At 45.5% G+C, this 25,401-nt stretch overlaps 1 protein-coding gene across 3 annotated transcripts in view; it reads left to right on the top strand.

Annotated features, from left to right (window-relative positions):
* CNTN6 (contactin 6) overlaps nt 1-25,401 on the top strand; it is a 207,244-nt gene that overhangs the window by 73,134 nt on the left and 108,709 nt on the right. For 2 of the 3 annotated variants that reach the window (XM_064156176.1, XM_064156174.1), the window contains exons 3-4: nt 3,896-4,022; nt 11,444-11,619. In XM_064156176.1, the coding sequence (XP_064012246.1) occupies nt 3,896-4,022; nt 11,444-11,619 (303 nt within the window). The remainder of the gene's footprint in view (nt 1-3,895; nt 4,023-11,443; nt 11,620-25,401) is intronic. The other variant, XM_064156175.1, reaches the window with a different exon arrangement.

Raw genomic sequence — 25,401 nt, 5'->3', positions numbered from 1 at the left:
GGCCGAGCCCCGAGCCCGCCTGCAGCGCGGGAAGCCCGCGTGCGGAAGGGGCCTCTGCCGCCCCCGCGCCGCTGCCGCCTCAAGCCTGCGGTGCGGAGCAGGTCGCTTAAAGCCTCATCCAGCCTAGTGCTGAGCACCTCCAGGGAGGTGGTGGAGCACAGAAGCACCCAACGTGATCTTCGATCACGTTGGGTGCTTCTGTGCTCCACCACCTCCCTGGGCAACCTGTGCCAGTGTCTCACCCTCCTCAGCCTGTGCCAGAGTCTCACCCCCCTCAGCCTGTGCCAGAGTCTCACCCCCCTCAGCCTGTGCCAGTCTCTCACCACCCTCTCTGCCGAGAGCCCTTTCCTAACATCCAGTTTCAATCTCCCCTCTGCCAGTTCAGACCCATTCCTCCTCATCCTGGCATTACCAGACCCTGTCAATAGTCCCTCCCCAGCCTTCCTTTATCCCTCTTCAGATCTTGGAAGGCCATTCCAAGGTCTCCTCCAAGCCTTCTCCTCTCCAGGCTGCACAGACCCAACTCTCTCAGCCTGGCCTCAGAGCAGAGCTGCTGCTGCAGCCCTCTCAGCAGCTTTGTGGCCTTCCACTCGCACAGTTCCATGTCCTCGTTAGGTTATTTCAGTGCTTGTAGGAAACTTTTCCAGCAGTAGTTCTGGGAGGGTAAGGAGAGCACTAAACAGGCTGAGCAAATTAACTCAGAAGGGGAGAAGTTTCCTATCAAAGGATCAGTTGTGGAAACAGTGGGGAAAGGAACCTTCAAGGTTGTCAAGGGATTAAAAGGGGGGGAAAAAGGTGGGGAGGAAGGAAAGAAAGGAAGAAAGAAAAGAAAGAGGAAGGGAAGGAAGGAAGGAAGGAAGGAGGGAAGGAAGGAAGGAAGGAAGGAAGGAAGGAAGGAAGGAAGGAAGGAAGGAAGGAAGGAAGGAAGGAAATGAAGAAAGAAAAGAAAGAGGAAGAGAAGGAATGAAAGAAAGGAAGAAAGAAAAGAAAGAGGAAGGGAAGGAAGGAAAGAAAGGAAGAAAGAAAAGAAAGAGGAAGGAAAGAAAGGAAGAAAGAAAAGAAAGAGAAAGGAAAGAAAGGAAGAAAGAAAAGAAAGAGGAAGGGAAGGAAGGAAAGGAAGAAAGAAAAGAAAGAGGAAGGAAAGAAAGGAAGAAAGAAAAGAAAGAGAAAGGAAAGAAAGGAAGAAAGAAAAGAAAGATGAAGGGAAGAAAGGAAAGAAAGGAAGAAAGAGAAGAAAGAGGAAGGGAAGAAAGGAAAGAAAGGAAGAAAGAAAAGAAAGAGGAAGGGAAGGAAGGAAAGAAAGGAAGAAAGAAAAGAAAGAGGAAGGGAAGAAAGGAAGAAAGAAAAGAAAAAAGAGGAAGTGAAGAAGGAAAGGTGGAAAGATGAGAGGGAGAAAGAGAAGGGAAGCAAAGAAAGGAAGAAAGTGAAGAAAAGAAAGAAAGAGGAAGAGAAGAAGGAAGGATGGGAAAAAGAGAGGGAGGAAGGGAAGGAAATGAGGGAAGGAAATGAGGAAGGGAAGAAGAAAGAAAAAAGAGGAAGGGAAGAAGGAAGGGTGGAAAGAAGGGAGGGAGGAAAGAAGGGAGGAAGGAAAGGAAGGGAGGAAGGAAAGGAAGGGAGGAAGGGAGGAAGGAAGGAAGGAAGGAAGGAAGGAAGGAAGGAAGGAAGGAAGGGAAGGAAGGAAGGAGAAAGAAAAAGAAAGAAAGAAAGAAAGAAAGAAAGAAAGAAAGAAAGAAAGAAAGAAAGAAAGAAAGAAAGAAAGAAAGAAAGAAAGAAAGAAAGAAAGAAAGAAAGAAAGAGAGAAAGAAAGAGAGAGAGAGAAAGAGGAAGGAAGATAGATAGATTGATTTACCTACATCCAGCCATCATCTCTGAGGCCCACTCTGCCTTTGTCTTGGTGGTTTGCTGAATAAATCGTCTTCTCCCCTCCTTCCCACGGAAGCCAAGATCCCTGAGGGAAACAGAACAAGCTCTGGTTTATTTTACACTCTTTTGACTCTGAAAGGATGAAATAAATGAGAAAGAGTGTAGGGTGCTTGGGTGGGAGGTGGGAGATGTGTAATCCTTCTGATCAGAACACTGGAGCTGTAAGATAGAAGTTAAATATTTTCCCTGCTGTACCTTGCTGTATGATTCAAGACCCTTGGAAGGATCATGTTAGAAAGACGAATTTAAGGGAGATAAACCATTTTAAGCTCTAGACAGAGGTAAAGGGTTGAAGCTCTTGCTTATCTCTAGGTATTTGAGTAACCACACCAAATACAAGCAGCAAAACCCTATCGTGTCTCAAAGGTAGCTGAGTGACAGCTTCTTTGTCTTGAAGGTAGTTGAGTGGCAACTTCTTTCACTCTGCTTGCTTCATATTTCCTGAGATTTCCACCTGTGCCATTAGCTATGGAAAGGGCATGAAATATTTGGAGCCTGCTCTTGGCTCCCATATAGACTGCAAAGTTTAACAGAACAAAAAAGTTATGGCAATGGATATATATATATATATATATTTAAATGTGATTTACTACACTTTATGGTCTGCTGTGTCACTTACAGCATCAGATAGAAACATTCAGCCAAGTTTAATGTTTTGCCTGCAAACCACCAGCTCACCTCAGCTGTTTTACTAGCCTGATGTACTTGATATCCTAAGCTGCAAGGATGTATTTTTCCTTCCTGCCATGCCCAAGCTATCTCCTTTACAACACAAGATACTCTTAAAATGAGATGTGTCTACCCAAACAGCTATTGTGCTATAAACCAAATCAATCTCTTTTGACTGCTGCTTTGAATTTTGCTCCAATGAGGCTATTTCTCACAGGTAGTGCTTAGGAAAAGACACACACACACAGACAGAGCTGGGCTGGCTTTCTGAGCTTCCAAAGGGTACACAGTGTAAATCTGGTTAACAGACACACAGGAGTGGGCATCTCAATTAAAAGATATGGGTTGTGATTAGCAGTTGCTATCCTTAAAAAGGCTTCTGGTCAAAAAAAAGCTTCAGCATAAAACATTTTCCTTTCTTTGTCACTCTCTGGAGTTTTGGCAGATGTTCTTTGCTTCAGGTCATAGAATCAGAATTGTTAAGGTTGGAAAAGACCTTTAAAATCATCGAGTGCAACTGTCAGCCTAACACAGCCATTAAACCATGTCCTGAAGTGCCATGTCTACATGCTTTTTGAAGACCTCCAGGGATGGTGACTGCACCACTTCCTTGGGCAGCTTGTTCCAATGCCTCACCACTCCTTCACTACAGAAAGTTTTCCTAAGATCCAATATAAATCTTCCCTGGTGCAGCTTGAGGCCCTTTCCTCTCCTTTTATCACTTGATACCAGGGAGAAGAGACCAACAACCACCTCACTATAACCTCTTTTCAGGTTGTTACAGAGACCAAGGTCTGCCCTCAGCCTCTTCCCTCTAATGGGTAGGGTGTTAGAGGTTCAGCCTTTCCCATGGGCTGCAGCAACACATCTGTGTTGGCAGAGTTTGGTCACAGTCAGTGAGCTCTTCCAAAAAGTGGTGTGAGGTGAGCAGGGAGCTGGAAACACCAAAAGCCACAACTTCACCCTTTGCTGCTTCCAGCCATGGTCTAAAGCACAAGCGTGAGGTAGATGGGGGAGATTTAGTAGTCAACCATAGAGCTTTCATAGGAAGTATGCAAAGCAGCCAGCCAGTCTTCACTGCCACTTGCAAAATAAATCACCAGCAGCTGGGCTATGGGATTTTATTATCAATCAGGCTTGAAATATTCCCTCCTTAACAGCCAAATGTCTGGAGATGGATTCTCTGCTGAAGGAAATAGCAGACCTTAACTTTTGACCGAAAGCAAAGGACACCAAAGGACATTTTTAAGTGTAAGGGCATGCTAAAGATGTCTAATCTTAAATTATTCTTTTTCTTTCACAGGGGAAGAAACCCTTCATGGTCCTATTTTTATTCAAGAGCCATATGATGTCACTTATTCCATGGGCTCAGCAAATCCAGAAGTCCTACTGAACTGCACAGCTAAAGGATATCCACTCCCATACTACAGGTGAAGTCAGCTTTGGCATAGCATTTGACTGGAAAGCTTTTACTGTGTTTTGATCAGTTGCCCATGGTCATACATGTTGGTGTCTGACAGCAAGAGTGTCCACAAGTAGAATAAATTTGAGGAATGAAGGAAGGCTAGGCTAAGAAAATCAGCACAGGATAAGAAAGCACAACACAGAAACTGTTCCTAAAGGGCTTTGAAACACACAAAATGACTTCTGAATCCAGTGAACAGCTGGGGGGAAACAGCAAACCTGGAAATGCTGCACATCTGCATTTAGTTTCCATAAAGCACTAAATGCTTGGACAGCAAGAAAGCAGCAGCCTCCCCCATTTCTAATACTTCATGTGCATTTATAGAGTCTTTATTCAGAGAAGCAGTAAGCCACAGCTCTGCTATCCACCTTACAACACTCTGTAGGCTCAATAAAACCTTGGTACATCAGAATGGTTGTTTTTTTTCACTGAGGACTCACCATTCAAAACATTGCTTCTGGTACCAAGAATCTAGAAACCTGAGTCTACTAAGAGAAAAAGATGAAAATGAGGAGCAAAAATGTCAGAGGATCCTCTTCAGAAAGGAGTGGGGGAAATGATAAGTCTGGGGGAAGGGATATTGAGAAAAGCAGAAATCATTCCTGCAAGATAAGAAAGAATCCTGCGAGATATGAAAGAGTCCTGCAAGCTATGAAAGAAATTTGTGTGGTACTAAATACTTAGTAGTCCTTCAATAGCTTTTAATTGCTCACATAAGAGTTTCCTCTCTAAAGTGCTACTACTAGTCAGCAGCCTGGCTTTTGCACTTGTACCTGGGCACAACTGCAAATCACCCCAAGCAAGCATTTTCATGCAAGGTTGAGATTGAGGTTTGGGGGTTTGGGGTATTTTTACCCCTCAATAAACTTCACAGAGAGCAAGCAGTTGAACAAACAAATGAGGGATCCAAGGAGAGCACAGACATTATGTATTAATCCTGCAAGCTATGAGAGAAATTTGTTTTCTACTAAACAGTCCTTCAATAGCTTTTAATTGCTCACATAAGAGTTTCCTCTCTAAAGTGCTACTGCTAGTCAGCAGCCTGGCTTTTGCACTTGTACCCAGAGCAATCACCCAGGCAAACTCTTTCATGCAAGGTTGAGACTGGGGTTTGGGGTTTTTTTTTACCCTCTCAATAAACTTCACAGAGAGCAGGCAATTGAACAAACAAATGAGGGATCCAAGGAGAGCGCAGACATTATGCATTATAACAGTGTTTTAATATTCCAGCATAACTTCAAATGATGCAATCAAATAAGCTTGAAAAGATTCAAAATCAATCCAAATCAAAGTATCAGAGAGGGTAACTGTAACAGACAAATAAAAGGGAGGGGAGCAGAAGCACAAAGTGGAGGATGATTGCAAATGACATAAGATATGTTTCTAATCATTGGATACGATTGCAGGACCATTCCCAGCACCCCCTGAAATGTATTTATCTCACTCAGACCCTTGAAAAACAAATGACTGCAGCAGTGTACTTGTTTGCTAAAATGCCATCCCCTGACTCATTGCAGATTCTGCTTTGGAAGTGGAGTAGAATTAAAAATGCCTTCAACTTCTGTTGTCTTGTAGACAATTTTTTACCTCCCTCTTTAATTTCTCTCTGTAACCCTACTGAGGGGTTGTTTCCCCCCCCCCATTAGAGAAACATCTCAGGTGATTTTCCAAGACATGTCCATTGGAATGCAAATAATCTGAGATGCATAGAGCACAGTGAAGACTTACAAATATTTATGTCTCTATCACAGCAGTACCCTGAAAAGATAATTCATTTAAATACATCTTTGCACATATCCACAGAGATAGTTCAGATCAAGGAAATAGATACACAAGGTATAGGCACAAGGAAGAGCTTCCAGCCATGGTATAAAATCATGATGCAGCCATCTATGCTCTGTAAAACTTCCAGGACTGTACTTAACAGAGCTGGAGAAGGCTCTTTCAGCAAGAGGTTCTAAATAGATCATTTGTATTTTTAAAGGCAAGGAAAGCAGGTGAATGAAATATTGCACCTGAGTTTATCTAAAGCATTTGCATGTTGCCTAAAGTGGAATCCTTTGCTATTTCCTTAAGTGCTTCAACATTCACACACTGATGGTTTCACTGACATTGATAGACCTTCACATTTCATTTCCAACAAGATGTCACATCTGAAAGAAAACGTTTCCTTTTCTTAAATAGCTTCTATGGACCACTACTCTCCTCCAGATTCATTAATCACAGAGATGAGACTCGCTTAATCATAGCTGCACAGACATGACATAGCACTGGGCAACATCCTTAGAGATCAAACTTTCCAGGCTAATTATCCACTGGTCAGAAATCACAACCTTATCCAAACATTAGCATTTTCCCTACTAAATATCAAAGACGCCAAGTGACCAAGCAGCAGTTTTACCTTCCTGAAACAAACTTCTTGCTGTGAAGCTCCTGAGCAGCCCACAACAGGGCTGGGTTGCAAACCTTCGTGCCTGCATTTTGGATATGAATTGATAGCTCCAGGTTGAGGGCTTGGTCTCCTTGGCTCTGCAAGATACATTCGAACACAGGTCGGGGTGCAGGGACCTAGAAATATCTTGGGCACAACTGTTGGGATCATGTAGTCAGTGCTGATACCTGGCTCAGAATAAACTCTGCTCAGGACAAGGCAGGTGTAAACAACACAAACCTGCTGCCATGCAGCTGAACAGAAGGAAACATATTGGCATTCCTCAAACAAGTCCTGGCAGTATTTGTATTCTGCAAAGGCCTCTCACATTTCACCATTTTCCCAAGTTTTATGTGCTTCTGCCTTCTCTGGACATTTTTAGCTAGATCAACATATGTATATATATATTTGCAGTGTGAAAACATGGCCAAAATTCATCACATTGCTTTGTCCACAACTCTTTTGATAAGCTATTACCCTAAAGACAGGTTGAATCATTTCCATTTGGGTTGTAAGCACACATGACTCATGTGCTGGTGCTTGTTAATAAATTCCACTCCTCTTTGCTGTTATTTGCTTGGAGATGGACACTATTTGAAGAGCAAATCACAAGGATTGGTTGAGTAGTATGAATGACAGGAAATAGTCACCCATTGCAAGTTCAGCTTTCTATCACTGATTTGAATGTAGGATGCTTTAGAAGGCAAATGAGTCCAGCATCAAACACTCGGCACAACTCAGTGTTCTGGAAGGATATATTGGATAGGATAAATTGGTGAACACTAAGAGAACAGGAGGGAGAAGACTGCCTCTTACTTGAGATCTTTAAATCAAGGTGGGAGGAGGAGAAGATCTCATATAGACATGTTCTGAAAGTCTTTAACTTAATGAAGGATTTTATTGAGAACATTTTGCAGCTGGTGGTGTAGGGGGAAAAAAAAGGTTTTTGAAGCAAACAGAATTCTGTGGTCATTTGTTCTAGGAGTTCATAAAGCAGACAGTTGAGTTTTCTGAGTTTGGATACATCAAAGTGATTTGACAGGTTTGACATTCCCAGGGAACTAATGAATTCCACACCAAAACACAGCTGCTGCTTTGCTTTAGTTTGAAGTTTAGAAAAACTTCCTATTAGAAATGGTAAATTTACCATTAATTCATCATTCCTAAATGGTTCATTTACCATTACTTTGCCATGTAGAAGTGGGAAATTTACCAGTACTTCATCATTTAGAAATGGTCCATTTACCATTGCTTCACTGTGCAAAAATGGTAAAGTTACCACTACCTTACCACGTAGAAATGGGAAGTTTACCATTACTGCACCATGTAGTAATGGTCAGTTTACCAGTACTGCACCATGTAGAAATGTTAAGTTTACCACTGCTTTACCATGTAGAAATGGTAAATTTACCATTACTTCAGCATGTAGAAATGTTCCATTACTTCACCATTTAGAAATGGCAAAGTTACCATTACTTCATCATTTAGAAATGGTCAATTTACCACTGCTTTACCATGTAGAAGTGGTAAATTTACCACTACTTTACCATGTGGAAGTGGTAAATTTACCATTGCTTCACCATGCAAAAAATGGTCAATTTACCAGTACTTCATCATGTAGAAATGTTAATTTTACCATTACTTCACCATGTAGAAATGGTCAGTTTATCATTGCTTCATCATTTCTAAGTGGTTCATTTACCATTACTTTACCATGTAGAAATGGTAAATTTACCATTACTTCACCATGTAGACATGTTAAGTTTACCATTACTTCACCATTTAGAAGTGGTCCATTTATCATTGCTTCATCATTTAGAAATGGTTCATTTACCAATACTTTACCATGTAGAAATGGTAAGTTTACCATTACTTCACCATGTAGAAGTGGTAAATTTACCATTACTTTACCATTTAGAAATGATAAATTTACCACTACTTTACCATGTAGAAATGATAAATTTACCATTACTTCACCATGTAGAAATGGTCAATTTACCATTATTTTAAGATTTCTAAATGGTAAAGTTACCATTACTTTACCATGTAGAAATGGTAAATTTATCACTACTTCACCATGTAGAAATGGTAAATTTACCACTACTTCACCATGTAGAAATGTTAAGTTTACCATTACTTCACCATTTAGAAATGGTAAATTTACCACTACTTTACCATGTAGAAGTGGTAAATTTACCATTGCTTCACCATGCAAAAATGGTCAATTTACCAGTACTTCACCATGCAAAAATGGTCAATTTACCAGTACTTCATCATGTAGAAATGTTAATTTTACCATTACTTCACCATGTAGAAATGACAAGTTTCCCATTCCTTCACCACTTGGAAATGGTAGAAGCACAATGAATTTTGAACCAGACTAGATTCAGATTCATCAGGGGGCCAAGATTCAGATGTGAATTCCTACTTTTCCTCAAGTGAGGAAGGGGTGTTTTAGAAGTAAGCCATGTTCCTTGTATGCTGAGATCCATCATAAGTCTGACCTTAGCTTCTCTTTCCAAAGTGCCAAAGGGGTGACACCCACATAACTCACCAAAAATATCACTCTCCTCCAAAAGCTTCACAGCTTTCCCCAGGGCGTTCCTAATTTGCTGTTCTCCCTTCACATTAACAAGGTATTGGTTCAGGATGTGTTTCCTATCATCAATGGAAAGCCTTTTCCAGTGGCTGCATGAAGTAGCCCACACAACTACGAAGGTGATCCCTATCTTAACAGGCTTCTGTTAACACCTAAACCATTCCTCAAAGCTTTTTGTGTGTTAGACAGCTTACCGCGGAGCACGCAGAGCCATTAAATCATTGTCTGTCCCATGAATTCATTAATTCACTTTCCTCAGGGATGTAAACATATTAATTAGGGGGAAAAAAAAAAGCCCACGCCAGGAGATGAACCCCTGATCTATATGCAAAGTTTAATAATCCTTGTACCACGGTGATTAGAATGATTATGGGGATACTGTGAAGAATTCATTTGCAGCAACTAAGCCAACAACTTTGCATTTGTTGTGAGAAACAATTATGGAGCTTAATTGGGAGCCATGTAATGATGACAGCAGTTATTTCAGTGATTGATTCTGAAATTAAAGAGAACTGGCAAACGAAACACCAGAATATCTCCTAATAGGAAACTGAAAGGTTTAGGCAGCACATTCCATATGTAAAGCCTGAAATACGGCAAAATCCTCCCGCTGATAACGAGCTGCTGCTTCATAGACCAGGCTCAGGGATGGGCACAAGCTAAGATTTAGCTGATCTTGGAGAGAAACCCAACAAAATACCCTCAAAACAGCAGGAAAAAAGAAATTAGACTTACTAAAGTAAAGAATAAAAAAGTACTTAGTAAAGTAAAGCATGAAAATGTACTGCCTAAAGTAAAACACAAGCAGAGGAATAGGGATGAGAAGATCCAAAAGCAGCTGTAGTTGGTAGGAAGAATTGCTGATGAAGTGGTAGCAAGAATTCACTGCAGTTGGTAGGAAGAATTCACTGCTGCATCTAAATCTCTTCACCTTGATGCACTCACTCAAACCAAAAAGAAGGCAGTGACTGGCAAACTCAGGTATATTGTGTAGGGTTATGAGAATTTGTTCACAGGATGCAATTGAGTTTGTATTTTAATCAGTGATGGCTCTAGGAAACAACAAGGTCAGGATCCTCCCTTCTCTCCATGCATTTGTCAGGATTTCTCTCGGAACACAGAGCCACATTTCACAGCACAGCTGGAAAATCGTCCTCCACAAAAAAAAACCCACCACCAACCACCTGAGCAGTCTGACCGTGTAAAGAAAGGTCTGTGGGGGAGAGAAGTAAAGAATTGAGCTGTATATCCAGGTCAGATCTTCCAGGAATACACTTGTGGTGCAAGTTTGCTTCAATTTGGTAACTGTGGAAAGTAGCTTCGCTGTCAGAAAGTTCATCTCTGCAAATAACAAGAAACAGGAGGTTTTCTCTCCATTAACAAGGAGACAACTCTCTTCGTTTTGAAGGCTGCTCTACAGCCTTCTGCAAACCCGAAGTGAGCCATTAGCGACTCCTCTGTGGTCTTTGCGTCCTCCTGAGGGGTGGGCATCACACCCACCTAGGTCAATGGAAACGGTAGAGGATGAAGAGGAAGGTGTGGTAGAAAAGAAGGAGGAGAACATAGTTTTAGGATTGCTGACTACCTAAGTGTGGCACTGACAAGCCTAAAGCTTGTAGACATCAGTGACTGAGCTCTTTTATTCTTTGAACCTCCTCGGGGCAATGGAACTCTTTTGTGCCAAGCAGTGAAGCCACAAAATTTCCCTTTCCCAACACTTGAGCTCTTTATTTCCTTTGAAACACAAATTTTATCCTGACAGGTGTAAAGAGCTGTGTGATGTTGCAGGCAGAATCCATTCTCTATTTAGTGGACAAATCATCATTTCTTTCTCATCATTAAGTTATCAAACCTATGTATAAAATCTTCTCTCTCTGTCTCTACTCCCATCTGCTCTCTGAAGTGTAATCCTTCCTGATCTGTGTCTCCAAATCATGGCTTTATTTTTGCAGCCAAATTTATGGCATCACCTGAAAGGACTTTAAATCACATTCAGGTGCTGTTAATATTAGAAGAAAATCAGGTCTCTGTAGCTGAGGCTTACACCATGATCCCAACTGGCTAGAGAAATTAGTTGGTGTGAATAAGTTCCAATTACTTTGTGTAGACATTTGGATGAACATTGGTGACCAGCATAAGAGCAGTAAAGACTTGGGGTTTTTTTGTCTCCAGGAGCAGAATTATTGATGTAATTAAGATTGATAGCAGCAGCAGTCTGGTGTGAAAAATGATGCAATTTTGGTGATTATTTAACTCCATTTTTATCATTCCAGGTATGCTACAGCACACTGTTTAAAGATAAATATGAATAGGCTCTGTAAATTATAAGCATAATTTGATTTTTTTCCCCTCAAAGGTGGAAGCAAAATGGCACAGATATTGATCTTACCATGAGTTATCACTACAGGTTGGTTGGAGGCAGCTTGGCAATCAATAACCCACATAAAAAACAGGATATTGGAACATACCAGTGCCTGGCCACAAATTCATTTGGAACAATTCTGAGCAGGAAGGCAAAGCTTCAATTTGCATGTAAGTTGGGAAGATCATATTTATCAGAGCATTATCTTCTGATTAAGCCTGCAGATGAAATGTAATTTGTTGGATAATTAAAGCATCATCAGTGATCCTGTTCAAAAGGTTTGGCTTCCTTCAGTGGTGCTTGTTCTTGAAATGAAGAAAAGAAAGAGTTGTTCCTAGCAGATATTAATAACAAACCCAGACATCTGATGGCTGCTGGCCCTCAGGAATGAGATAACTTTCAGAAAACACAAAGGTCAAGGAAGAGGAGTGCAATTATTTTCACTTAATAAAGGGCTTCTCACTTCTTTTCTTTTGCTGTACTGCAGGTGGTTACAGCAGGAAGGGGAGGAAATGTTGCACAAAAAGTTAGGGTTTCCATTTTCCATAACATAATTGGTTTCAAGGCCCAGCTTGATAAGCTGCTTGGACAGAATCACAGAATTTCTTAGATTGGAAAAGACCTTCAAGCTCATGGAGTCCAATCATTAGGTTCACACTGACAAGCCCTTGACTAAACCAAATCCCTCAGCACATCTGATCACTACGAATCACTATGGTTGGAAAGGACGACCAGGATCATCCAGTCCAACCTTCATCCCAGCATCCTTCATCACCAGACCATTGGACCATCTCATTTAAACTACGTTCTTACCCTGCAAGGTTGGGCTAGATGATCACCTCTGCTATGAGGAGAGACTGAGGGAGTTGGGGCTGTGCAGTCTGGAAAGGAGAAGGCTCTGAGGTGACCTTGTTGTGGCCTTCCAGTATCTTAAAGTGGTCTACGAGAAAGCTGGGGAGGGACTTTTTAGGCTGTCAGGGGGTGATAGCACTGGGGGGAATGGAACAAAGCTGGAAATGGGGAGATTCAGACTGGATGTTAAGAAGAAGTTCCTCAGCATGGTGTAGGCTGAAGTGATCCTCCCCCTCTGCTCCACACTGATGAGACCTTACCTGAAGTACTGCACCCGGTTCTGAAGCTACTATTGCAAGAGGGCTATGGATGTGCTGGAAGGTGTCCAGAGAGGGCCACAAGGATAATCAGAGGGCTGGAGCTGCTCTGCTATGAGGAGAGCCTGAGGAAATTGAGTCTGTTCAGTCTGGAAAGGAGAAGGCTCCAAGGTGACCTTATTATGGCCTTTCAGTATCTGAAGGGAGCCTACAAGAAAGCTGGGGAGGGACTTTTTAGGCTGTCAGGCAGTGATAGGACTGGGGGGAATGGAACAAAGGTAGAAATGAGGAGATCCAGACTGGATGTGAGGAAGAAGCTCTTCAGCATGAGGGTGGTGAGAGCCTGGAAGGGTTTTCCCAGGGAGGTGGTGGAAGCCTCATGCCCGGAGGTGTTTAAGGCCAGGCTGGATGAGGCTCTGGACAGCCTGATCTAGGGTGAGGTGTTCCTGCCCGTGGCAGGGGGTTTGGAACTGGCTGGTCCTTGTGGTCCCTTCCAACCCTGACTGATTCCATAATTTTATCTTTGAGGTACTTTCCAACCCAGTGTTCTATGAACCTACGAATGAGGTCTGAGCCATGACTACATCATAGCCTTAAATTGCCACACCGATATTTTGGCACATTAACAGAGTAAGAAACACTCTTCCTTCCTTACCCAGTGCAAAATTAGGAGGTCTGCTCTGTAATGCTTCCCATTTCACCTCAATTGGGTACAGCAGATAAACTGTCTCCAGCCTATCCAAAATTCACTTTAGGCTTGCCTCCTCCTTTCACTTCTTTGCTGCTTCACAACCTTTTCCGCAACACTTATCCTTGGTGACTGAGCTTTGTTAATGCCCGGGAGGCAAGGGAACAACAGCAACAACACCCTCCCCCCCCTCCCTCCCTAGATATTAGCTCCATTCCTTTTTCTCCAGTATAAAAGTCTGCTGCTGGGGGAAAGCAATTGTTTTCAAAGCTCATAAATAAAAGATGTGCCCAAAGCCAACCCTTGTGTCGCTATTTCAGACACCAGCAAGCGCATTAATTATTAATCCTGTTCCATTTCTCCCAGCAAATCTCAGGTCACAGGGGTTATACAAAGGAGACATTAGAGACCAGGATGGTTCACAGGCTCTCTTTTAGTGTAGCTGATCAAATGGTCTGTTGTTAGTATCTCATTTAATAATGTTTTGCCTTGAATTTCTTAAAGAGCTTTTGATTCCCAAGAGCTGCTCAATTGGAAACACAGATTTGTGATTCATTACTTTCCCCAGCTCTATCCGAAGCATTTTTGCAAGCCAGCCTTCCTCTGTGGGAGATTATTGAAAGATCTACAGGTGACAAAATTGATTAGAATCACAGAATCAACCAGGTTGGAAGAGATCTCCAAGCTCATCCAGTCCAACCTAGCACCCAGCCCTGTCCAGTCAACCAGACCATGGCACTAAGTGCCTCATCCAGGCTTTGCTTCAACACCTCCAGGCACAGCAACTCCACCACCTCCCTGGGCAGCCCATTCCAATGCCAATCACTCTCTCTGCCAACAACTTCCTAACAACATCCAGCCTAGACCTCCCACAGCACAACTTGAGACTGTGTCCCCTTGTTCTGTTGCTGGGTGCCTGGCAGAAGAGGCCACCCCCCACCTGGCTACAGCCTCCCTTCAGGTAGTTGTAGACAGCAATGAGGTCACCCCTGAGCCTCCTCTTCTCTAGGCTAAAAAAACCCAGCTCCCTCAGCCTCTCCTCATAGGGTTTGTTCACTGCCATACCCTTCAGCTCTTAACAGCAACCATATAATGGCCAGCACATCCCATATGAATCATAGAATCAGCCAGGCTGGAAGAGACCTCCCAGCTCATCCAGTCCAACCTAGCACCCAGCCCTATCCAGTCAACCAGACCATGGCACCAAGTGCCTCATCCAGGCTTTGCTTCAACACCTCCAGGGATGGTGACTCCACCACCTCCCTGAGCAGCCCATTCCAATGCCAATCACTCTCTCTGTGAAGAACTTCCTCCTAAGAAGGAAGCAAGCAGCAGCCTAATCCCTCATTAAGTGAGAGCCATTTGCAACTTCTCCTATGTAAAAGCCAGGGGACAGAGAAATGGAAGGTTGCCATTTAGATGAGCAAACACAAGCGTGAAGAAAAAGACTTCACTTCAGCAGCATCACTGCTAAAAACTATGAGCTTTAACTTGTCTTACACTAAAAACCCCATAAAAACCCAGGGAGACAGGGAAAATGTTATCATGACCTGATGAGACTAGTGGAACAAATTACCTTGAAACACTTATTTCACAGTTAACACTTTCTTATTTCAGATATTTTCATGTTGCCATCCAATCTTCTCCTTTGTTTCCACCATTACTTCAGGCTATATCTTAAAATCCAGGCAGGCATGTTGATGTTATGACACTTTTCATTCCACATCTAACAAAATGAGACCCTTCCCTGCATTGGGCTGCCTGGGATATTACTGCAATCACTGTGATAAATAATTGAATCAAGCCTATTATCCAAGTAACAGGGTTTATGCCTATCTGTCTTTTTTACTACAAGGTAACTAAGTCTGGGAGTTTGAGTTTGAATTAATGATACCTCTGAAAACCTATTGTACATCTCAAGTTCATACGTGAGAAATGCTTCCCCCCTCTGCCCCCTCCTCTGCTCAAGACAGTGAGCTCCAGGAGTAGGAAAATAAATGCAGTCTGAGATGAGAAATATGTCTTCAGCTTCAGCTGGAAGTTTGGTGCTTATCCTCTATTAAAAAACAGAGCTGTCAAATGAAAGCTGCAGGAGGAACATTGTACAGAAGGAAATGGCATGGATTATTAAAGCTACAAGCTGAAAATGAGAGACAGCATCAGCGAAAGGGAGCAGAGCAAGAGCACATAAATGCATTAGCAGGATACCTAGGATGGCAGTGCTGTGTTATCCCTGCTTCCTGGGGAAGGTTTGTTTTGGCATAAATAAAGTTGAAAGCTGCCTGCAAATCCTGCATGGCTCTTGCTGCCCAGCCAGCAGCACCTGCTGAAAAGCTGCCTTGGGTTCATAGAATCAGAGAATCAACCTGGCTGGAAGAGACCTCCAAGCTCATTCAGTCCAACCTAGCACCCAGCCCTATCTAATCAACTAGACCATGGCACTAAGTGCTCCATACAGTCCTTACAGGCCTTGAACACCTCCAGGGAGGGAGCAGCCACAACCTCCCTGGGCAACCTGTGCCAGTGTCTCACCACCCTCACTGCAAACAACTTCTTCCTAACATCTAATTTCAGTCTCCTCTCTGCCAGTTCAAACCCATTCCTCCTCACCCTGTCATTACCAGACCTTGTCAATAGTCCCTCCCCAGTGCTCCTGTAGCCCCTTTCAGATACTGCAAGGCCACTCCAAGGTCTCCTCCAAGCCTTCTCTTCTTCAGGCTGCAGAGCCCCAACTCTCTCAGCCTGTCTTCACAGCAAAGCTGCTGCAGCCCTCAGCATCTTGGTGGCCTCCTCTGCACTGGCTCCAACACTTCCATGTCCTGCTTGTGCTGGGGGCTCCAGAACTGCTCCCAGGACTGCAGGTGGGGTGTGAGGAGAGCAGAGCCAAGGGGCAGAATCCCCTCCCTTGCCCTGTGCCCACACTGCTCTTGCTGCAGCCCAGCACAGGGTTGTGTCTGGGCTGCACTCCCACCGCAGGCTCCTGTGGAGCTTTTCATCACCCCAGACCCCCAGGTCCTTTCCTCAGGGCTGCTCTGAGCCATTCCCCACCCAGCCTGGAGTTGTGCTTGGGATTGTGCCCACTCAGGTGCAGGACCTTCCACTTGGCCTCGTTGAATGTGGTGAGGTTGGCCTGGGCACACCTCTGCAGCCTGCCCAGATCCCCCTGGATGGATCCCTTCCATCTAGCAAGTCAACTGTGCCACACAGCTTGGTGCCATCTGCAGACTTACTGAGGGTGCACTCAATTCCTGTCATGGGTTTGCTTCTCCTGCATGCACACTGAAGCAGACACTTCTGATGGAGGAACTACCCTGAGTTTTTCCTCCAACAAAGCTACCTCCTGAAGCCACAGCAGAGCCTGGCCAGGCACAAAGACAGCAGCTATCACTTCTGAGCTGCAGCCAGAGCTGGCAGGATCAGAGTCACACTCAAAACTCACAAAAGAAAGAAGCATCCAGGTTGAAAGAAAAAAGTCCCTGCATAAAACTGGAGTTTCTCCTATTTCGTGGAGCCAAGATGTATTTATCTGCATATTGATGAGGTGTTTGGCCAGAATATTGTTAATGAAGAGCATCTCAATTGCATTTCATGCCTTGAAAAAGACAAATGAAAAACCTGCTTACAGAGGCCTGCTGAAATATGGCTTCAACCAGAACTCCCTCCCAAGGCACACAGGGGATCTGCTTTAATTATTTCATCAGTTTTAAGTAAAAGTAACTGTGTGCAAACAAGCAGTCTGGAGGGAAATCCCCATAACTAGCTGCAGTAAAACTGCCTGCTGAGGTCTGTTCCTAATTCTTTTAGTTGTCACAGGATCACAGAATGGTAGAGATGGGAAGGGACCTCTGGAGGTCGAGTCCAACCTTCCCTTGCCAAGGCAGGTTCACCTAAACACAGGGACACATCCAGGCTGGTTTTGAATGGCTCCAGAGATGGAGACTCCCAACACCTCTCTGGGCAATCTACTCCAGCATTCCACCACCTGAAGTTCATCTTCAGGTTTAGAAGGAACTACTTCTGTTCCTTTTGTGCCTGTTACCCCTCATCTTGTCTCTGGGTACCACTGAATAAACCCTGGTGCCATCCTCCTGACACCCACCCTTTGAGTGCTGATCAGCACTTGTGAGATGCCCTCAGCAGTCTGCTCTGTCCAAACTCAAAAGACCCAATTCTCTCAGCCTTTCCTCATAAGAGAGATGTTGTAGTCCCCCAATCATCTTTGTAGCCCTTTGTAGATGTGTTCAAGCAAAGCCTGGCTGAGGCACTTAGTGCCATGGTCTGGTTGATTGGCCAGGGCTGGGTGCTAGGTTGGGCTGGATGAGCTTGGAGGTCTCTTTCAACCTGGTTGATTCTATGGAGAAGAGGAGGCTCCCAGGTGGCCTTCCAGGATCTGAAGGAGGCCTACAGAAAAGCTGGGGAGGGACTTTTCAGGATATCATGGAGTGACAGGACCAGGGGGAATGGAGTGAAGCTGGAGGTGAGGAGGAATTTGTTGAGCATGAGAGTGGTGAGAGCCTGGAATGGGTTGCCCAGGAGAGGTGGTTGAGGCCCCATCCCTGGAGGTGTTTAAGGCCAGGCTGGATGATGCTGTGGGCAGCCTGCTCTAGGGTAGGGTGTCCCTGGGCATGGCAGGGGGGTTGGAAGTAGATGATTCTTGTGGTCCCTTCCAGCCCTGACTGATTCTATGATTCTATATATGTCTATAAAACAGGTTAGCAGATCTCTAGGAGAAACAAGAAGTGCAATTAAACAAAACCAAAACAAGTAGTCCTCCATGAAAAAGCATCATATGTGAACCTCATTCTTAGAATCAACCAGGTTGGAAGAGACCTCCAAGCTCATCCAGCCCAACCTAGCACCCAGCCCTGTCCAGTCAACCAGACCATGGCACTAAGTGCCTCCTCCAGGTTTCTCTTGAACACCTTCAGAACTATTCAAGGCATAAACCCAGGGAATCCAGCATTAATTGAAAACATCTAATTGCTCAGGGATCTTAAATGAGATTCTCAGCCAAACTGTTCTGCCATCGCTGACAGACAGCCCTGATGCCTGCAGCTTTCTCAGACCTCAGGCTCCCCATTGTTAACCACGAATGCCAAGCAACAAAGACAAGGATTTCAATTCATGACTGAGCTTAGGCTCCTTTCCCTGAGCCACACTGGAGGGCACACGGGGGAGACATTAAACCACGTGCCTGAGAGCTCCTTCCAGTGTTACAGACCAGTGAAGGATGGGTTTTTTTCAGCGGCATTTTTGGGTTGCAACCGTATTCTCATGCTTTTTCTCAAGGGGGTGCTCAAGGGGTTTGCTTGGTGTTTATCCTCACAAGCACTGTGCTAAACACACACATCCTCCCTCCTCTTGGCCACTGAGGATGTGCTCAGAGCAGCCTGGATGAGAGTGATAGCACTGGAGCACTTGGAATGAAACGTGCAGCTCCCAGGTGCTCTCAGTTGGTTTCTAACAGAGAGAAAAAGGCATGGGTTTGCTGAAATAACAAATTAAAGAGGCAATCATTTCCTTCTAGGCAGAGTTTATCCATTCTGAAACATAAAATAGTAGTCCACCAGCAGCATTTGTATCATAGAATCACCCAGGTTGGAAGAGACCTCCAAGCTCATCCAGTCCAACCTAGCACCCAGCCCTACCCAGTCAACCAGACCATGGCACCAAGGTCCTAAACTTTGGCACTAAGTGCCTAGACCAGGAATATCAGGAATAGTGTAGCCAGGAGTGGGGAAGTAATTCTGCCCCTGTGAAACTGCACCTCAAACACTGCGTTCAGTGTCAGAAAGACATTGAGGTGCTGGAGCATGTCCAGAGAAGAGCAATGAAGCTGGGGAAGGGCCTGGAGAACAGGGCTGGCAATGAGAAGCTGAGAGAATTGGGGTAGCCTAGCCTGGAGGAAAGGAGGCTGGCAGGAGATGTCATTGCTCTCTACAGCTCCCTGAAAGGAGGTTGGAGAGAGGTGGAGTCAGTCTCTTCTCCCAAGTTACAAGAGGGAGAGGATGAGGAAAGAGCCTCAGACTGTACCAGGTGAGGCTTGTGATGGATACTAAGAAACATTTCTTTACTTACAGAGTGGTCAGGCATGGGAGCAGGCTTCCAGGTGGAGTCATCCCTGGAGGTGATAAAAATGTGTAGACATGGCACTGTGGGACACTGTTTGGCAGGCATGGTGATGACTAGACCTGATGATCTCAGAGATCATTTCCAGCCTGGCTCAGGAGCAGTGTGGGCAGCAGGACAAGGGAGGTTCTTCTGCCCCTGTACTCAACACTGCTCAGGCCACACCTTGAGTGCTGTGTCCAGTTCTGGGCTCCTCAATTCAAGAGAGATGTTGAGGTGCTGGAAGGTGTCCAGAGAAGGGCAGCAAGGCTGGGGAGGGGCCTGGAGCACAGCCCTGTGAGGAGAGGCTGAGGGAGCTGGGGGTGTGCAGCCTGCAGCAGAGGAGGCTCAGGGCAGAGCTCATTGCTGGCTACAAATACATGAAACGATCTTGACACCAGGTGGGGTTGGGCTCTTCTGCCAGGAAAGCAGCAACAGAACAAGGGGACACAGCCTCAAGTTGTGCTGGGGGAGGTCTAGGCTGGATGTTGCTAGGAAGTTGTTGTCAGAGAGAGTGATTGGCACTGGAATGGGCTGCCCAGGCAGGTGGTGGAGTCACCATCCCTGGAGGTGTTGAAGCAAAGCCTGGATGAGGCACTTAGTGCCATGGTCTGGTTGACTGGCTAGGGCTGGGTGCTAGGTTGGGCTGGATGAGCTTGGAGGTCTCTTCCAACCTGCTTGATTCTATGATTCTGTGACTGACCTAGGGTAGGGTGTCCCTGCCCATGGCAGGGGGCTTGGAACTAGATGATCCTTTTGGTCCCTTCCAACCCTGACTGATTTCAGGATTCTGTGATTCTATGACTTAACCCTTTCAGGGGCAAACCCACATTGAAAAGCCTTCAAGTCTATTTAGCCTTTGCTGACAGGCTGAGCATTAGCAGAGCCCTGTTAGAGTGGCTGCCTGCGAGCTGCTCAGCCAGCACCAACAGCCACTTTTCAACTGATTACTTCATCATGTTATTTACCTTTGACTGCACACAAATTACAGGAGCATCAGCAAGCAATACAGCATGCTTCAAGATGTCATAACCCTTTCCACGTGCAGTGTATGCTTTGAAACAGCAAATGGAAAAATCAATGGGCTCAGATCAGATAGTCTGGATTTGCAAAGCCTGGATATGCATGAATTGGAGCCCATACAGCTCACCCAGGCACGTGCAGGCTCCTGGATTGGTTGTATGCTGGTGCTGAGTGTGTCCAGAATTCCCTCTGTAACAATTGTATTTGATTAAAAGGTGTGCTAAGTGTTGTAACTACCACCTTGAGTAAAGCTCGCTGGGTCTTTAAGCTGATTGTTAATTCATCACTGCACGTGAGGGCTGGCATACTGATCAGGCTGGCTGGCAGCTGCTGGGGCAAGAACAAGCACTGCAACCTCTCTCCTTCTCCAGAGGAGATTGTGATGAGTTGGGAGTTACCTGCCCCCCCATATGAAATCATAGAATCAACCAGGTTGGAAGAGACCTCCAACATCATCCAGTCCAACCTAGCACCCAGCCCTGGCCAATCAACCAGACCATGGCACTAAGTGCCCCAGCCAGGCTTTGCTTCAACACCTCCAGGGACAGTGACTCCACCTCCCTGGGCAACTCATACCAATGCCAATCACTCTCTCTGCCAACAACTTCCTCCTATCATCCAGCCTAGACTTCCCCCAGCACAACTTGAGATCACCCAGACTGGACTCAGCCAGCTGGAAGTTAAGGAGTGAAGCTTTCTATTCACAGCTTAGCACAATGTACAAGCAGATAGTTAGAATATATCACAAGTATACAAGTTAAAAGTAATGCAGAAACACAACAGCCCTCCCAGGAATCAGAGTCCCCAGGAGGGACTCCCATCCACCCTCCCACCTTCTTTCCAGGCTCTGCACAGCCCTCCTGATGATCCTGGTGCCACCTCACAATCTGCATCTTCCTGTGAGCAGGTGAGAAACAAAAGCAACCTGCAGTGGGAACACTCCCTGTGGATCAATCCTGTCTGGAGGCAGAAAACACTTCGTCCTCCCTCCTCATTGTCACCATGTAGGCTCACACCTCCAGATGACCTTTTGGGCTTTTCACCACAGTTAAAGAATCTCATACAACAACAGCAGCAGTTTCTATCTGTCCCTGTGTGTGGGGAGGGGGAGTGCAAGCTTTGGAAGAGAATGAGTTGCACTAAACATATCAACAAGTCCATTTCATGGAATCATCAAATCAAGCAGGTTGGAAGAGACCTCCAAGCTCATCCAGTCCAACCTAGCACCCAGCCCTAGCCAGTCAACCAGACCATGGCACTAAGTGCCTCAGCCAGGCTTGGCTTCAACACCTCCAGGGATGGTGACTCCAGCACCTCCCTGGGCAGCCCATTCCAATGCCAATCACTCTCTCTGCCAGGAACTTCCTAACAACATCCAGCCTAGATCTCCCACAGCAAAACTTGAGGCTGTGTCCCCTTGTTCTGTTGGTGGTTGCCTGGGAGAAGAGGCCACCCCCACCTGGCTACAGCCTCCCTGCAGGCAGCTGCAGGCAGCAATGAGCTCTGCCCTGAGCCTCCTCTGCTGCAGGCTGCACACCCCCAGCTCCCTCAGCCTCTCCTCACAGGGCTCTGCTCCAGGCCCCTCCCCAGCTTTGTCGCCCTCCTGTGGACACCTTCCAGCACCTCAACATCTCTCTTGAATTGAGGAGCCCAGAACTGGACACAGCACTCAAGGTGTGGCCTGAGCAGTGTTGAGCACAGGGCAGAATAACCTCCCTTGTCCTGAATAACCTCCCTTGTCCATTTATTCTTCACCAAAGCAAAAGCCCTTATTTGGCACGATTCTGCCCAGGCTGAAAAGAAACAGACATTTGATTTATCAGTTCTGATTGCTACAGACACTTTGTGCCAATGCTCTACCACTCTCTGCAGCAGCATTCCATGGTGGAAGCCTACACCAAGGTCTTTGCTTAATGGATGCTCTCCCTGGAGCAGACCCAGCAGCCTCAGGCATATTTTTTTTTCTTTTTACCCTCTTCTCCACAAAGTTTTCCTACAAAATCAGGGGAAACTTGGTGAGAACCTGATTTGCATTGCTCAAAGGGGTCTGTGCACTGCTCTAGCCCCTCTAAAGTAGGCCACTGTGCCTCCTTCAAGGCTACTCTGGACATGCTGGAGTGTGTGCAGAGCAGGGCCAGGAGGATGCTCAGAGGGCTGCAGCAGCTCTGCTGTGAGCACAGACTGAAGGAGTTGGGGCTGTGCAGTCTGGAGTAGAGGAGGCTCCCAGGTGACCTTCTTGTGGCCTTTCACTATGTGAAGGGTCCCTACAAAAAAAGCTGGGGAGGGACTTTTGAGGCTGTCAGGGAATGCCAGGACTGGGGGGAATGGAGCAAAGCTGGAGGTGGGGAGAGTGAGGCTGGAGGTGAGGAGGAAGTTGTTGAGCATGAGAGTGGTGAGAGGCTGGAATGGGTTGCCCAGGGAGGTGGTTGAGGCCCCATGGCTGGAGGTGTTTGAGGCCAGGCTGGCTGAGGCTGTGGGCAGCCTGCTCTAGGGTAGGGTGTCCCTGCCTATGGCAGGGGCGTTGGAACTGGCTGATCCTTGTGGTCCCTTCCAACCCTGACTGATTCTATGATTCTACTTCGAGCAGAGAACCAACTGCAAGCAATGCAGCTTACTCAAAGACAAAATTTGCTGCAAGACCTCCTCATGCACATCTCATCTTTCTGCACATCTGCTGAGCTTCCCAGCCTTTATTTCTTTGCAGAAGGCTGTCTACGCACACAGGCTCTCAGAGGCTTAAGGGAGAGCAGGAGCCATCAGCAGCCATTCAGCAGTGATGAAGCAGATGCCTGGAAGGGTTTCACCTGCTTGCTGACAGGACGTGGCAGGGTGATAATAGTGTTTCTATTTTAAAGCTCAGATACTACAAGAATAGGATTATGCAAATATCCAGACATTCCTGAAGAGAGAAAGAACAGCCTGGAATGTTAAAACCCAAAGCTATGGGCATGACTACATAATGAAGGGATTTTGCTTTCTCCCTCATTCCCCGAATGTCTGAGCCTGATCTCTGTTCTCAGAGTCCATCTAATGTCTGCTGACACCAAATGCAGTCATGACCTATTAAGCACGACGCTGGTAGCAACACTCCCCCTTTATTCAATGACACAGCACAACAAGCATCAGCAACAACCCCAAGCTGCATTCTTCTCTCTTTCAAATCACAGAATCCCAGCATGGGGATCAGAAGGGACCTCTGAGCATGATTTAGTACAACCTCTTGCTAAAGAAGGGTCACCCAGAGCAGGCTGTCCAGCACTACGCCCAGGAAGGCTTGGAAAGCCTCCAGACAAGGAGATTGCACAACCTCTCTGAGCAGCCTGCTCCAGGACTGTGGCACTCTCACAGGAATGGAGTTTTTCCTCATGTTCACATGGAAGCTCCTGTTCCTGTTTGTTAGCCTCCAGACAAGAGATTGCACTGAGCAGCCTGCTCCAGGACTGTGGCACATGCACAGGAATGGAGTTTTTCCTCATGTTCACATGGAAGCTCCTGTTCCAGTTTGTTAGCCTCCAGACAAGAGATTGCACTGAGCAGCCTGCTCCAGGACTGTGGCACACTCACAGGAATGGAGTTTTTCCTCACGTTCACATGAAGCTCCTGTTCCAGTTTGTGCCCACTGCCCCTCATTTTGCCCCTGGCCACCACAGAAATGAGTCTGAACCCATATTCCTGACACCTGAGCTGAGCATCCCTTCTTAGTCTCCTCCAGACTCAACAGCCCCAAAGCTCCCAACTTTTCCTCCTCACAGAGATGCTGCAGGCCCCTCAGCATGTTTGCAGCCTCCACTGGCCTCCCTGTCTCTCTTTCAAATGGTTTTAGACATCTCTCTCAGAGTACTTAACAACCACATTCAAGGCTACACCACTGCCACTTCAGGATGCTTTGTTAAAGCTTTTTTATCCCCTTCTGTTAGTTGCTTGAACTTCCCTTATCGAAGAAGGCTCTCACTCCTCTGGCACAGGAATTCTTTATCTATGGAGACATACATTAGAGAGATGTTGTAAGGAATGATGCAGGCAGTGAGCTAGTCAGATAAAGGAGTAGTAGGGAGTGTGGAAGCATTTGAAGATTATCTTTTAGTTATGTCTTACTTCCTATGCTGCAGTACCTAGAAAAAGTGTTTATCCTAAATCAACCCTTTGCAAGGGCCATTGAAAAAGCAATGCAGGTGATTGAGATGTGCTTGGTAACAAAGCATCCACCAGTCCCAGAGCTGCTAGATTCTGACTGAGAGAACTCCTTATTTCTGAGGGATCAAAGCAGCCTCTATGTGAAGTCTGAGTCATTTTCTACCTCCTCTACTTTCCCTGCAGACAATAGGACTTAAGATTCCAAGAAATTATGGAATGAAATCTCCATAATGTCCCCAAGAGCTTCTTCATTCTTTGGTGTGACAAAAAAAGACCCTACAAGTGTTAGAGATAGGTGGAGGCTGTGTGATCATAGAATCATAGAATCATAGAATCAACCAGGTTGGAATGGTTTGGGTGTTACCTGCCTCCCTTCCCACCCCACCCCCTCCCTTTGGAAAATCACCCAGGCTTTTCACAGCCTAATTCTTCTCACCAAAATATTCTAGCTAGCTTCAAACTAGCACAGGCTGGCAGGGGGGAAAATGCTGAATGAAAGCCTTTGGACTGACTTGTCTTTTATTGAATAAAAACAAGGACCTGAACTGATTAGTTGCTTTTGCAGTGAAGGTGCAAAAAGATCCTATTGTAAAATGGTAGGGGTTGGAAGGGACCTCTTGAGATCATAGAATCAGTCAGGGTTGGAAGCAACCTGCTCTAACAAGGCTCTCTGCCGGGAAAGGGGGAAAACACAGAGAACTTAATGGGTTGAGATAAGGAGAGGTGAATGGAATAAACCAGGACACAGGACTAGAGGTATAAGCAGCCACAAAAAGATTAAGGTCCTAGGGAAGGGCCAAATCCAGGAGCCTTCTGCACACAGACTGGGTAGAGCAGGATGTTTGACAGGAGGTACCCCCAACATCTGGACATGGAAGCCAAAGTGGCTC

The sequence above is a fragment of the Pogoniulus pusillus genome, chromosome 16 (genome assembly GCF_015220805.1).
Source record: "Pogoniulus pusillus isolate bPogPus1 chromosome 16, bPogPus1.pri, whole genome shotgun sequence".
NCBI lineage: Eukaryota > Metazoa > Chordata > Aves > Piciformes > Lybiidae > Pogoniulus > Pogoniulus pusillus.
The sequence above is the reverse complement of the archived record's forward strand: the minus strand, read 5'-3'. Positions and strand labels throughout refer to the sequence as shown.